The sequence below is a fragment of the Porites lutea genome, chromosome 5 (genome assembly GCF_958299795.1).
Source record: "Porites lutea chromosome 5, jaPorLute2.1, whole genome shotgun sequence".
Lineage (NCBI taxonomy): Eukaryota > Metazoa > Cnidaria > Anthozoa > Scleractinia > Poritidae > Porites > Porites lutea.
The window spans coordinates 42,018,193-42,031,489 of NC_133205.1; the positions used below are offsets into that span (position 1 = coordinate 42,018,193).

The 13,297-nt window shown below is 46.8% G+C and overlaps 1 protein-coding gene across 1 annotated transcript; it reads right to left on the bottom strand.

Annotated features, from left to right (window-relative positions):
• Positions 1–11,367: 11,367 nt before the first annotated feature.
• Positions 11,368–13,292, bottom strand: LOC140938405 (uncharacterized). Its single transcript, XM_073387890.1, has 4 exons — positions 13,182–13,292; positions 12,975–13,103; positions 11,831–11,917; positions 11,368–11,499 (listed from the first exon to the last, which is right to left on the bottom strand). Exons 1-4 carry the CDS (start codon positions 13,290–13,292, stop codon positions 11,437–11,439), a joined length of 390 nt encoding a protein of 129 aa, XP_073243991.1. The 3' UTR covers positions 11,368–11,436.
• Positions 13,293–13,297: the final 5 nt, after the last annotated feature.

Consider the following 13,297-nt stretch of genomic DNA (forward strand, 5'->3'; position numbering starts at 1 on the left):
GCCACTGATAATTGGGCCTTTAACATAGATCGTGGCTATGTTAACGCTGTTGTCTTTTTAGATCTAAAAAAGGCATTTGACACAGTCGATCACTCTATTCTATTATCCAAACTATGTTTATATGGAGTCAAAGGAATTGCCTACAAATTGCTTTCTTCTTACTTAGAAAATCGTACGCAAAAATGTTCTGTCAATGGTGTCCTTTCTAAAAGCTGCACTTTAACTTGTGGGATTCCCCAGGGGACAATACTAGGGCCTTTGCTGTTTCTCTTATACATTAATGACTTACCTAATGGTTTATCTAACTCGCAACCAAGAATGTACGCGGATGATACTCACCTAACATATGCTGACAATGACATCTGCTCCCTTGAAGCTTCTTTAAATCAGGACTTGTTAAATATAAACAATTGGCTCATTGCCAATAAATTGACTCTCAATATGACTAAAACTGAATTTATGTTAATCGGATCAAGACAAAAATTGAATAGTCTATCCGTTCTCCCAGACTTAGAAATTAATGGCACACAATTAAACAGAGTCGATTTTACCAAGTCTCTTGGTGTATTAATTGATGAAAATCTAACATGGAGTAATCATATCAACGCTATATCTAAAAAAATCTCTTCTGGTATTGGATCTATTAAACGAATAAGTCGCTGTGTTCCTCCTGCAACTCTACATAATATCTATCATGGGTTAGTCCAATCACACTTCGACTATTGTAGTGTTGTTTGGGGTAACTGTGCCAAAACATTATCTGACAAATTACAGAGACTTCAAAATCGTGCTGTCCGCGTCCTTACCCATTCTAGTTATGATGCTGACGCCAACCAACTGCTTAAAGAATTAGGCTGGGACAATTTAGAAACTCGACGTCAAAAACTAAAGGCTGAGATGGTCTACAAGTCCTTAAACGGCCTCGCACCGAATTATTTGTCCTCGAAATTCATTCAACGGAGTGATGTGATTACTTCTTACAATTTGCGCGATTCTGATAATAAGCTTGCAATACCATTGCCGCGTACTAACCATTACAAAAATAGCTTTGCCTATAGTGGTGCAGTCCTCTGGAACAGTCTACCCTCAGCTGCTAGGCAAGCAACATCTCTGACTAATTTCCGACGATTCTTAATTAATTCCGACACGGCATTCATGTAAAACAGGCTTTAATTTAGTTTACTTTTCCTTAATAGTTAGCAATATTTTAAATTATAGAATATTAATCTGTATACATAGTTTCGTATTTAAGTTGTAGCGTTATATTAAATTGTTAATGCCTGATGTATTTACCGTGTTTTTAAATAAAGATGATGATGATGATGATAATGATGATGAAGGGCTCTCCCCCCTTGGGCGGAGCACTTAGTCCCCAGGGCTCTCCCCCCTTGGGCGGAGCACTTAGTCCCCAGGGCTCTCCCCCCTTGGGCGGAGCACTTAGTCCCCAGGGCTCTCCCCCCTTGAGCGGAGCACTTAGTCCCCAGGGCTCTCCCCCCTTGGGCGGAGCACTTAGTCCCCAGGGCTCTCCCCCCTTGGGCGGAGCACTTAGTCCCCAGGGCTCTCCCCCCTTGGGCGGAGCACTTAGTCCCCAGGGCTCTCCCCCCTTGGGCGGAGCACTTAGTCCCCAGGGCTCTCCCCCCTTGGGCGGAGCACTTAGTCCCCAGGGCTCTCCCCCCTTGGGCGGAGCACTTAGTCCCCAGGGCTCTCCCCCCTTGGGCGGAGCACTTAGTCCCCAGGGCTCTCCCCCCTTGGGCGGAGCACTTAGTCCCCAGGGCTCTCCCCCCTTGGGCGGAGCACTTAGTCCCCAGGGCTCTCCCCCCTTGGGCGGAGCACTTAGTCCCCAGGGCTCTCCCCCCTTGGGCGGAGCACTTAGTCCCCAGGGCTCTCCCCCCTTGGGCGGAGCACTTAGTCCCCAGGGCTCTCCCCCCTTGGGCGGAGCACTTAGTCCCCAGGGCTCTCCCCCCTTGGGCGGAGCACTTAGTCCCCAGGGCTCTCCCCCCTTGGGCGGAGCACTTAGTCCCCAGGGCTCTCCCCCCTTGGGCGGAGCACTTAGTCCCCAGGGCTCTCCCCCCTTGGGCGGAGCACTTAGTCCCCAGGGCTCTCCCCCCTTGGGCGGAGCACTTAGTCCCCAGGGCTCTCCCCCCTTGGGCGGAGCACTTAGTCCCCAGGGCTCTCCCCCCTTGGGCGGAGCACTTAGTCCCCAGGGCTCTCCCCCCTTGGGCGGAGCACTTAGTCCCCAGGGCTCTCCCCCCTTGGGCGGAGCACTTAGTCCCCAGGGCTCTCCCCCCTTGGGCGGAGCACTTAGTCCCCAGGGCTCTCCCCCCTTGGGCGGAGCACTTAGTCCCCAGGGCTCTCCCCCCTTGGGCGGAGCACTTAGTCCCCAGGGCTCTCCCCCCTTGGGCGGAGCACTTAGTCCCCAGGGCTCTCCCCCCTTGGGCGGAGCACTTAGTCCCCAGGGCTCTCCCCCCTTGGGCGGAGCACTTAGTCCCCAGGGCTCTCCCCCCTTGGGCGGAGCACTTAGTCCCCAGGGCTCTCCCCCCTTGGGCGGAGCACTTAGTCCCCAGGGCTCTCCCCCCTTGGGCGGAGCACTTAGTCCCCAGGGCTCTCCCCCCTTGGGCGGAGCACTTAGTCCCCAGGGCTCTCCCCCCTTGGGCGGAGCACTTAGTCCCCAGGGCTCTCCCCCCTTGGGCGGAGCACTTAGTCCCCAGGGCTCTCCCCCCTTGGGCGGAGCACTTAGTCCCCAGGGCTCTCCCCCCTTGGGCGGAGCACTTAGTCCCCAGGGCTCTCCCCCCTTGGGCGGAGCACTTAGTCCCCAGGGCTCTCCCCCCTTGGGCGGAGCACTTAGTCCCCAGGGCTCTCCCCCCTTGGGCGGAGCACTTAGTCCCCAGGGCTCTCCCCCCTTGGGCGGAGCACTTAGTCCCCAGGGCTCTCCCCCCTTGGGCGGAGCACTTAGTCCCCAGGGCTCTCCCCCCTTGGGCGGAGCACTTAGTCCCCAGGGCTCTCCCCCCTTGGGCGGAGCACTTAGTCCCCAGGGCTCTCCCCCCTTGGGCGGAGCACTTAGTCCCCAGGGCTCTCCCCCCTTGGGCGGAGCACTTAGTCCCCAGGGCTCTCCCCCCTTGGGCGGAGCACTTAGTCCCCAGGGCTCTCCCCCCTTGGGCGGAGCACTTAGTCCCCAGGGCTCTCCCCCCTTGGGCGGAGCACTTAGTCCCCAGGGCTCTCCCCCCTTGGGCGGAGCACTTAGTCCCCAGGGCTCTCCCCCCTTGGGCGGAGCACTTAGTCCCCAGGGCTCTCCCCCCTTGGGCGGAGCACTTAGTCCCCAGGGCTCTCCCCCCTTGGGCGGAGCACTTAGTCCCCAGGGCTCTCCCCCCTTGGGCGGAGCACTTAGTCCCCAGGGCTCTCCCCCCTTGGGCGGAGCACTTAGTCCCCAGGGCTCTCCCCCCTTGGGCGGAGCACTTAGTCCCCAGGGCTCTCCCCCCTTGGGCGGAGCACTTAGTCCCCAGGGCTCTCCCCCCTTGGGCGGAGCACTTAGTCCCCAGGGCTCTCCCCCCTTGGGCGGAGCACTTAGTCCCCAGGGCTCTCCCCCCTTGGGCGGAGCACTTAGTCCCCAGGGCTCTCCCCCCTTGGGCGGAGCACTTAGTCCCCAGGGCTCTCCCCCCTTGGGCGGAGCACTTAGTCCCCAGGGCTCTCCCCCCTTGGGCGGAGCACTTAGTCCCCAGGGCTCTCCCCCCTTGGGCGGAGCACTTAGTCCCCAGGGCTCTCCCCCCTTGGGCGGAGCACTTAGTCCCCAGGGCTCTCCCCCCTTGGGCGGAGCACTTAGTCCCCAGGGCTCTCCCCCCTTGGGCGGAGCACTTAGTCCCCAGGGCTCTCCCCCCTTGGGCGGAGCACTTAGTCCCCAGGGCTCTCCCCCCTTGGGCGGAGCACTTAGTCCCCAGGGCTCTCCCCCCTTGGGCGGAGCACTTAGTCCCCAGGGCTCTCCCCCCTTGGGCGGAGCACTTAGTCCCCAGGGCTCTCCCCCCTTGGGCGGAGCACTTAGTCCCCAGGGCTCTCCCCCCTTGGGCGGAGCACTTAGTCCCCAGGGCTCTCCCCCCTTGGGCGGAGCACTTAGTCCCCAGGGCTCTCCCCCCTTGGGCGGAGCACTTAGTCCCCAGGGCTCTCCCCCCTTGGGCGGAGCACTTAGTCCCCAGGGCTCTCCCCCCTTGGGCGGAGCACTTAGTCCCCAGGGCTCTCCCCCCTTGGGCGGAGCACTTAGTCCCCAGGGCTCTCCCCCCTTGGGCGGAGCACTTAGTCCCCAGGGCTCTCCCCCCTTGGGCGGAGCACTTAGTCCCCAGGGCTCTCCCCCCTTGGGCGGAGCACTTAGTCCCCAGGGCTCTCCCCCCTTGGGCGGAGCACTTAGTCCCCAGGGCTCTCCCCCCTTGGGCGGAGCACTTAGTCCCCAGGGCTCTCCCCCCTTGGGCGGAGCACTTAGTCCCCAGGGCTCTCCCCCCTTGGGCGGAGCACTTAGTCCCCAGGGCTCTCCCCCCTTGGGCGGAGCACTTAGTCCCCAGGGCTCTCCCCCCTTGGGCGGAGCACTTAGTCCCCAGGGCTCTCCCCCCTTGGGCGGAGCACTTAGTCCCCAGGGCTCTCCCCCCTTGGGCGGAGCACTTAGTCCCCAGGGCTCTCCCCCCTTGGGCGGAGCACTTAGTCCCCAGGGCTCTCCCCCCTTGGGCGGAGCACTTAGTCCCCAGGGCTCTCCCCCCTTGGGCGGAGCACTTAGTCCCCAGGGCTCTCCCCCCTTGGGCGGAGCACTTAGTCCCCAGGGCTCTCCCCCCTTGGGCGGAGCACTTAGTCCCCAGGGCTCTCCCCCCTTGGGCGGAGCACTTAGTCCCCAGGGCTCTCCCCCCTTGGGCGGAGCACTTAGTCCCCAGGGCTCTCCCCCCTTGGGCGGAGCACTTAGTCCCCAGGGCTCTCCCCCCTTGGGCGGAGCACTTAGTCCCCAGGGCTCTCCCCCCTTGGGCGGAGCACTTAGTCCCCAGGGCTCTCCCCCCTTGGGCGGAGCACTTAGTCCCCAGGGCTCTCCCCCCTTGGGCGGAGCACTTAGTCCCCAGGGCTCTCCCCCCTTGGGCGGAGCACTTAGTCCCCAGGGCTCTCCCCCCTTGGGCGGAGCACTTAGTCCCCAGGGCTCAATAAAAAACAATATAAATGAACTTACCTTGTTACTTACCTTTTTTGACTTACCTTTTTTTCTTTGTTGTGTTCTTTTGGATAGTTGGTCTTTTGCCTACTTTTTAGTTGCGATAAATCTTGGATTATTTTTTGTTGTTGGTTTACGCTGAGGAATTTAGCTGTGGGTAAGGTTTTGTTTTGTGTTCAAAACCTAACTTTCTTTACTGAATTCAAAAGCGTAAACTTCTTTTAAATTCTGATATTTTCTTTGTGAGGCCTGAAGAGGTTGAATTGATAACTAAATACAACATGCACTTGTCTTGGTGTATATACCAAACCAGAATTGTCAGAGAGACCAAAAAACTAACATCAAAATTATTGGAAAGAAAGATGCAACATGAAAAGAATACAGCTTAATCGCTGACCCGCGAGACCTTATTAAAAAAAATCAACCGAGCGCGTAGTTTTCCACAGTTTCAGAACTAGTAGGTTATTATTATGGTCACTGAATTGAAACAGTAGGTTATTATTTCTTATAATGATCTTCTGTTCCACCTCAATGACTTGTTCTTAAAATTTATCTAAAATAATAACCTGTTTAAAACAATGGAAAATTGCATGAAGACCCGACTACCCTACTTGGCTGTGCAAAAAATGAACTTACCATAGGTTTGGTATATACTGAATAAATGACAGACACACAAATGAGTTGGCTGCATATCCTTGTTAAGGACCGTGGCAGGACATTTATTGATATTTTTAAGACTTTCTTGCAAGACAAATTGTTCTGCGTTTCTTTATGGTCAGGCAGTACCTGTTAAAAAAATGGAAAGTGTTATTTGTTATTGTAAATACTACCGCGGTACAAACGTGTTAAGAATTGCACTCTGAATTAACCTTATTTTCTTGTTTAACTGGTTTTTCGTTACCTTCAGTATTATTCGCACCTGTCTTATCCCTTTGTCGACTATTATCTTATGTCAGCCTGAACCATCCTGGGTAGTATTGTATTTCTCTCCCGGTGCAAGAATAGCACTCTACGCCCAAATTGCCAACAGTTGGTTTGTTGGCATAAAAGCATAATTTACGTTCAAATCGTACATTACTCATTAAGGTCACGGTTAATCTTATTGACTGCACGTAAACCATTATTACATGTTTGTCCCTCCAGTTCAACATTCACCGAGATAACATAAAAAAGGGACCATGCATGTTCACAGGTACCTTCGGGCGACAATAACACAAAGAGGAAAGAAATATGACAGAAAATCAGTTATGTTAAGTCTAAAAGAATAATTTCTTTCTGCAGCAAAAATTACCAGTAACAACCGTTAAAGCAATTTGGACACTTATCACCGTTTCTTTCAATCGACTTAGAATTTTTTTGTTCAGAAAAAAAAGTAAACTATAACGTAACCAAAAGTTAAAGTTCAACTAAGAGCAAACCTGCTGTTCTCGAGGAGGCAAAAGAGAATCTTGACTTTCATTCCAGACCAGAGATCGCCTAACTGAGTTTGGTCTTCACTTCACCGCAGGCAATGAAACGGGTACGCAGGTTTCTGGCTTTAAACACGGTTAAATCAACTTAAATTGGTGTCTCCATTTATACGGTCGCTCGATTAAAATTCAAACCAGTACGAGAAATGTTTTTGACAAATCTTTCGGCTTGAAACTATACGTGAGAAAAGCACGCACTCTATGTTCAACAATGGTCAATCAAAGCAAAGATTCCTAACATTCAAAGAGAAAAGTTTGCCGACTCGCTCAATTACATAACGTTGAAAACAGTACTAGTGGATAAGCATGGAACTTGACAATACATTGAGAAAAACAGCACTCAGTTCATCAATGAAAAATTAGACTAACGCTTGAATTAGACGCATTCAGAAAAAAAATGCCGACTTGATTAAAACATGAAACACTGCATCTCATGTTTGATATATTACTTGACAAATCGATGACAAAACTGGCTAGTGAATGAGTAGACAATAGGTCTTTCGCCCCAAGAGAGATTGAAGGCAATGTTAATGCAAAATTTTGGAGGGACAACAAAGAGTATTATGGTGTTTTGGAAAAAGGACTATTGCCGTGTGAATTATCCCAAGCTAGCCCCTGAATAAATTTAAAAGTACCGGGAAAGAAACATAGATTACAAACTTTCCAAACTTCTCGGTAGACAATAAAAGCGAGGAAAGTTAAGGAAAACTAGTGTTAAAGAATTGCTAGCACACCAACCATTTTGACTCCTAACATTTGATTGCTCAGTGATGTTGATCACCACTATGAGTTTGACAAAACTTATGAATATGGGAAGACTACAATAGCCTGCCAGTTCGCACCCGCTCGCCACGACTAAAGTTAAAAGTGCGAAAAAGCTAGAATAGAAACTTTAAAAACTTTTAGGTAGACAAACATCATCATTTATTCGAAAAGCACAGCAAATTGAGGAAAACTTTTGATTAAAATTGCCAGTTAAAAAAATCACTTCTATCACACTACATGACAAATAAAAAGCTCGCGTCCAACAAAAATGCCGCGAAAGACACAATATTGAGGAGGTCATCGATCATAGCATGGGTTTATCAGTTACTGGGGTCACAAGAGTAGTGTAGCGGATTTCTGTGATCACATGCATCAGGCCCGGCTGGTACAAACTCTTCCCCCAGCCGGTCATTTCATTTTCGTTTATAACTTTGCTTGATTTTGCTCGATCGCGGGACCACCCTTCAAAGGAACTGGGACCAGTTAGCGAATATTCACATGACGTCAGGGCGGCCATGTGTTCCAAAACAATGTAACGACGGCCATATTGGTATTCCAAACAAATCCTGTGAGAGATGGACTCTTATCTTTTGTAAAAAATTTCTTTTGTTCCCATAAATTTGCATGGATGCTGGCCACGTGAGTGAATACGCTCTATATCAAAAACGTCAAATTTGAACATGATTTGTTAACATCTAACGAAGAGTATAGATATGCAAAGTCGCATAATTTTACAGACGTTTGTTTTGCTGGGGTAAATTTATGTCCCCACCACACAAACGTCTGAAAAATTTCATTTCGCTCGCTTTTAACGTATCACCTTTAAATTTTGTAAGTTTCCTAATCTTAAGGCGATCTTTCCAGCAGTGTCAATATATATTCGCTAGCTGGTCTTAAACAAAACTTGACGAAACCATGAAAGAGTCTACTGGGTCTTTCTAGTGACTCTTTATCTTAGTTCTCCTAAGTTGATCCACGGGATGAATTGGCTTGTCGTGAGTTCCAGACGCTCAGTTTGGCGCTTATGTTCTGATTTATTAATTTTTGTTAACGCCAAGAGGAGCCCGAAATCCTAATCCCCAGGTTGTTATTACGCATGCGTCGCAAGTATTTAGCCAGCTTTCGTTTGGACTTCCACTAAGAATGAATGGAATGTATAGAACGTAATTTGATCACGCGCGTTTGGACCTTCAAATACTCGTAATCTGATCACGCGTTTTTTGACCATCTGTAACTTGAAACTTACGCAAAGCACAGCGTTGGAGCAAAAGCGTTTTGACTTTCGATCGTTGTTGCCCACATTCCGTAACCTTTGGTTATTACCAGTTCTAATAAAAAGCGTGTCTTTGAGGTAATCAACATAACTCACAACATGCGAACACTGTATCGTATACAGTGTATACACCGCAACGTATAACATCAAACAGACAGCTGAAACAGAGTATAGGTTTACCGTTGGCACCGAAATAAGCAACATTTTTAACGGAAATATGCTATAACCCAAGAAGATTTCGTAAATACAGCCCACCAAAGGACTATTCTGTTCTTTTCGTTATCGTAAATAGTGAAACTAGGAAAACAAACTCTAACACGGAAGTGTTAATGTTTTTAATCAATAAACAATAATTGTTCTTACAAGAAACATCTGCTAGGAAAAAAGCACCGAACATCTCCAATGATAATTTGGTGTTTTGCAGAGGACATATTTTAACCCCTTAAACACGTCTTGCACTGTAAATCACAACAATTTAGGTATAAAGAAGCTAACATGATCCCATTTACTGGTTCTTTGGTGATTAACCGGGCTGAGTGACCTTTCTCCTCTTGCTGTTTTCTCGTCTGATAGTCGTATCTTACAGTCATTACTCTTTGAAAACGTTGCCGAAGGGGGTGCCGGGGTGGGGGGGTCATTACTCCCGTATAAAAGACGGTTTTAGTGTAACGTATGGTGTTCAGACAGGAAGCCAAATAATTTTTACCCATACAAGTATCTCTTAGGATTGAGTACAAAGAAAGAGCCAAGTGCTGTAATACTGTGTTGCATGAGTTCAGTATCCGATTTTCACATCTTTAGCACAGTTAGTATAACTCTTATTTGGGAGCAAGGTTTTATACATTGTGAAAGGTTTGAACCCAGGAGTCATTTCAAAAGTAGGTTGAGTTTGATTGTCCGGGTGAACGTAGTCCTGAATAGGACTGTTGTTGTTGACAGTGGCTGACGTTTCGACAACCTGTGCGGTAGTCATCTTCACAGTCATTCTCTTTAGGGGGTCTACATGTATTTTCCGATGCGAATGCCGTCGCTTTCATTTAGAAGTCTCCCTGGGCTCGAAGAAGCCTGCTTTGTATCAGGTCAGACCGATCTCAATAAATTTCCTTAAGGAATTAGTTAAGAAAATTTGATAAACGATCAGGGCATCGGTCCTTTGGTGATCGATTAATTAAAAATTCTCCTAACCTCTTCTCTTGATTATGTATGGATATTGCGTGGAGAAGATAAATGTTAGTCAGTCACAAAAGTTAAGAAAACTATTGCTACAACAAAATCAATAAGTCAATTTTCAAGAGTTAATAACAGTAGCTATTTTACCATTGTGCTTCTTCAAGATTTAACTTATGAAACAGGCGAGGTGGATTCATGGAAATTGAAAGAAAAAATTGCCATGAACAACAACCTCATTGAAGTTGCAAGGTACCTTGGCAAGAAGAAAATCTGCTGTCTTGGAACAATAATTTTTTGGCATTAATAAGCCACTTGCGCTATGACATCATTTTCCTACTAGGACCAGAGCCTTGAGGGTTTTACTTTCTTGTGTAAATTAAGGCTTCTGTTATTTAAACCTCACTGGGATTACAAAATTAAGATGTGAAAGGAAAAATGAAAAGGATTCTGGTCGTAGTAGTAAAATGATGCCATCATGCAAATGACCTATTCGTAGCTCCAGTGCAACTCTGCAGCCGGTGGCCAATAGCTTCCTTGTAAAGCAATATCAAAGCATATAATTTGAACAAGATCAGGGTCTTTGCATTAGAACTGTTTCTAATTCTAATTAGTTTCTAATTATAATTTGAATTAATTTCTAATTCTATTTCAACAGCACTTTTGTCCCATCACTGTTTGAAAAGCGTTAAAACAGTCATTACATGCAGATTCTCTATCCTGCAAACATGATTTTTCCCAACACAGTCATTCCAACTGCTATTTGCCCACCTTCAGCTTCAAAGCAATGAAGTCAGATGACAAAGAACACTAAGCGATGCCCTTATCTTGATTAATAGCTTCTAAACTTTGCCATTTTGATATTTAACCATTCTGTTACATTCCTTTGACAAAGCAATTTTTTCCAAGCAGAGGACGATTGAGGAGGGTGTTTTAGTTGATACCACTCCACTAATTCATCCATGAGGACTGGCCCTGAAAGAAAAGAAAAAGAAAGAAAGCTGATTCACCATTTCGCTCTTGAATGTACATGTACCGGTAAAACAATAGTCAAAAAAGAAAACATTCAAATTTCCTTTGTAAAATCCCAAGAAGTAAATACTAGTGCACAATAGTTCTGTAAGAGAGATTTCATTTGAATGGTAACAACACAGAATTCGTCTAGGCGAGGTTAGTCCTGAAATAGGACTGTTGTTGACAGTGACTAAAGTTTTGACAATCTATGTGGTAGTCATCTTCACATTAGCCTGTCACTTCATGGTATTTTAATAAAAATTCTGGTCATTAACCTGATCGGTCAATTAAAAGACAATTATATTGGGCTTCTGTCAGTTACACTATGACGTTATTGGCTATGAAGAATCAGTTAAATGTGAGCTTGGAACACTGTATACATTAAAAAAGGACCATGATGTTTCAATACAACTGACTGGCTGCATGTCAGGAAGCAGGAATTGCTAATGTCAGGCAGTTTTACTTACGCTGGCAACTAGCAGACTACAGCTTCCAATAGGGCTGTGTAAGGTTGTCTGTAAAGACAAGTGGTTACACCTGCCAATTCCACCACAACCATAACCATCCCTTTGCTCCATTCATGAAAAGTAAAAAATCCCACGATTTCTGCTTGTAATTTCCATGCTATAAGGCATTACAGTCTGCAGAGGCAAAAAGATAAAAATAAATCAGCTAACATCCATGAAAGTGACATGAATGTCTTACTTTGTTCTGTTGCAAAGTGAGGCTTGAAGAAATGTACAAAAAATTGTTGCTGGACATGAGCTTCAAGTACAGGCAAGTGAATAATAGTACAATAATATGACCTCTCTTTATACTGGAGAGCCATGCACATGGCTAATGTGGTCTTGCAAAAGTGAAACAAGAAGCCATGCATGAGCAGCACAGGAAAAAAAAGACAAACAAACAAACAAGGGCATGAGAGTGTGGGGAGATGGGGGCGGGGGGGCTAAAAAATCGAAAGGTTCTTACATCTTCTGGATCAACTCCCAAGTCCTTGCAGAGTCTTTTTAGTCCCCCGATCAGGGCCAATGGTGTCTGGCTCATCTTGGCCTTTGTCTAAGCAAGAAGAAATAAAAATTCAACCTTAAACTATTATTGCATAATTATGCGGAAACTAATATTACTAAATTACAGAGCAAGCTTTAAAATATAGTCAGCTGCAGGGACATGAGCTTACTGGCAATGAATAGTCTGTACAAAAACCTCGTGCTTGCTAAACAATAGTTCTTAAAGGCAGTCACATTGTGTAGCGACTTCTAATCGGCACATGCACTTTTTGTCACTGTTTGTTGCGCGTTAAAAGTGCTTATAGCATGTAATGTGTTATACAGCATTCCAGTTAATCCTTTCAAGCGGGGGGTCATGTAGACCATCTGAGGAGTCATCAAGACCACACATGCTTATTTTTTTGTTAGATTTAACTTAATACTTATATGTCATCTGTCAGGCCAGGAAGCCTTCTTTGTTGGGTCATTGACCTGACACCTGTCTCTTATCTGGATGTCAAATCTGGATCTAAAATTTTCTTGAAAATGATACATAAAACCCTAAGGCTGGTAATTTTAAAAAGACTCAAGCTGCCCTAGGATGACTGGACAGATATAAATTTCATAGCACCTCTTAGAATGCATTTATTTCTAAAGACCTAAAAGTACTCTGGACAGCCTAAAAAGTGTTTTCATTGCATTTAGGAGGAAACCGTCGTTACATGCCCCCATTTCATAAGGGCCCACAGAACCACTCAAAAGTATGTTCAGGTTAACAGTCACTCGCGTCTCGATCCTCAAGATTCTCGATTCTCAAAACTTTCAAGGAACGAGTTTCAAAACAATCGAAAACAAAGAAAAGCAACTGAACCACTGCTCGTACAATGCAAGTAATACGTCAAAAAAGTTATTGTACAGTGGCCTAATCTGAGTTAACCTGTCAAGCTATCTACAGGCATGTGGACTTTTAAGTCCACACGCCTGTACGGTGGTCTTAAAAGACCACCGTTTCAACTGAATGCCAGGAAACTGCAGGTGATGTGGTGTTAACAGGAAAAGCAGTTGGGCATAATATGTTAACATCAATAATAAATTAAACAAGTTCTTATGTCAAGGTTCCCAGATACCTCCTTTTTGGCCTTGACCAAAGCTACTTGACAGTGATCAATGCTAAATTTAAAAAATCCGGCTCCAGGCCATCGCCTAGTGACAATTACTACACAAGCCTTGTGCCAAGGTTGTCTTGAACACAACAACTAAAATAAAAGTAAAGAAGACGATTTCAAGTTACGTTTTCAGGATCGACTTTTAGTTCTATTTCTATGTTAACTAACCTGACAGTGCTCATTGTTGTTATATTCTTCTCGGCAACAAAGGCGCAGGGGCAGCCATCTTGAAAGCGTGTTCAGAAAGTGGTTGAGAGCAGTCTGGTGCCGAATAACCATGTGAT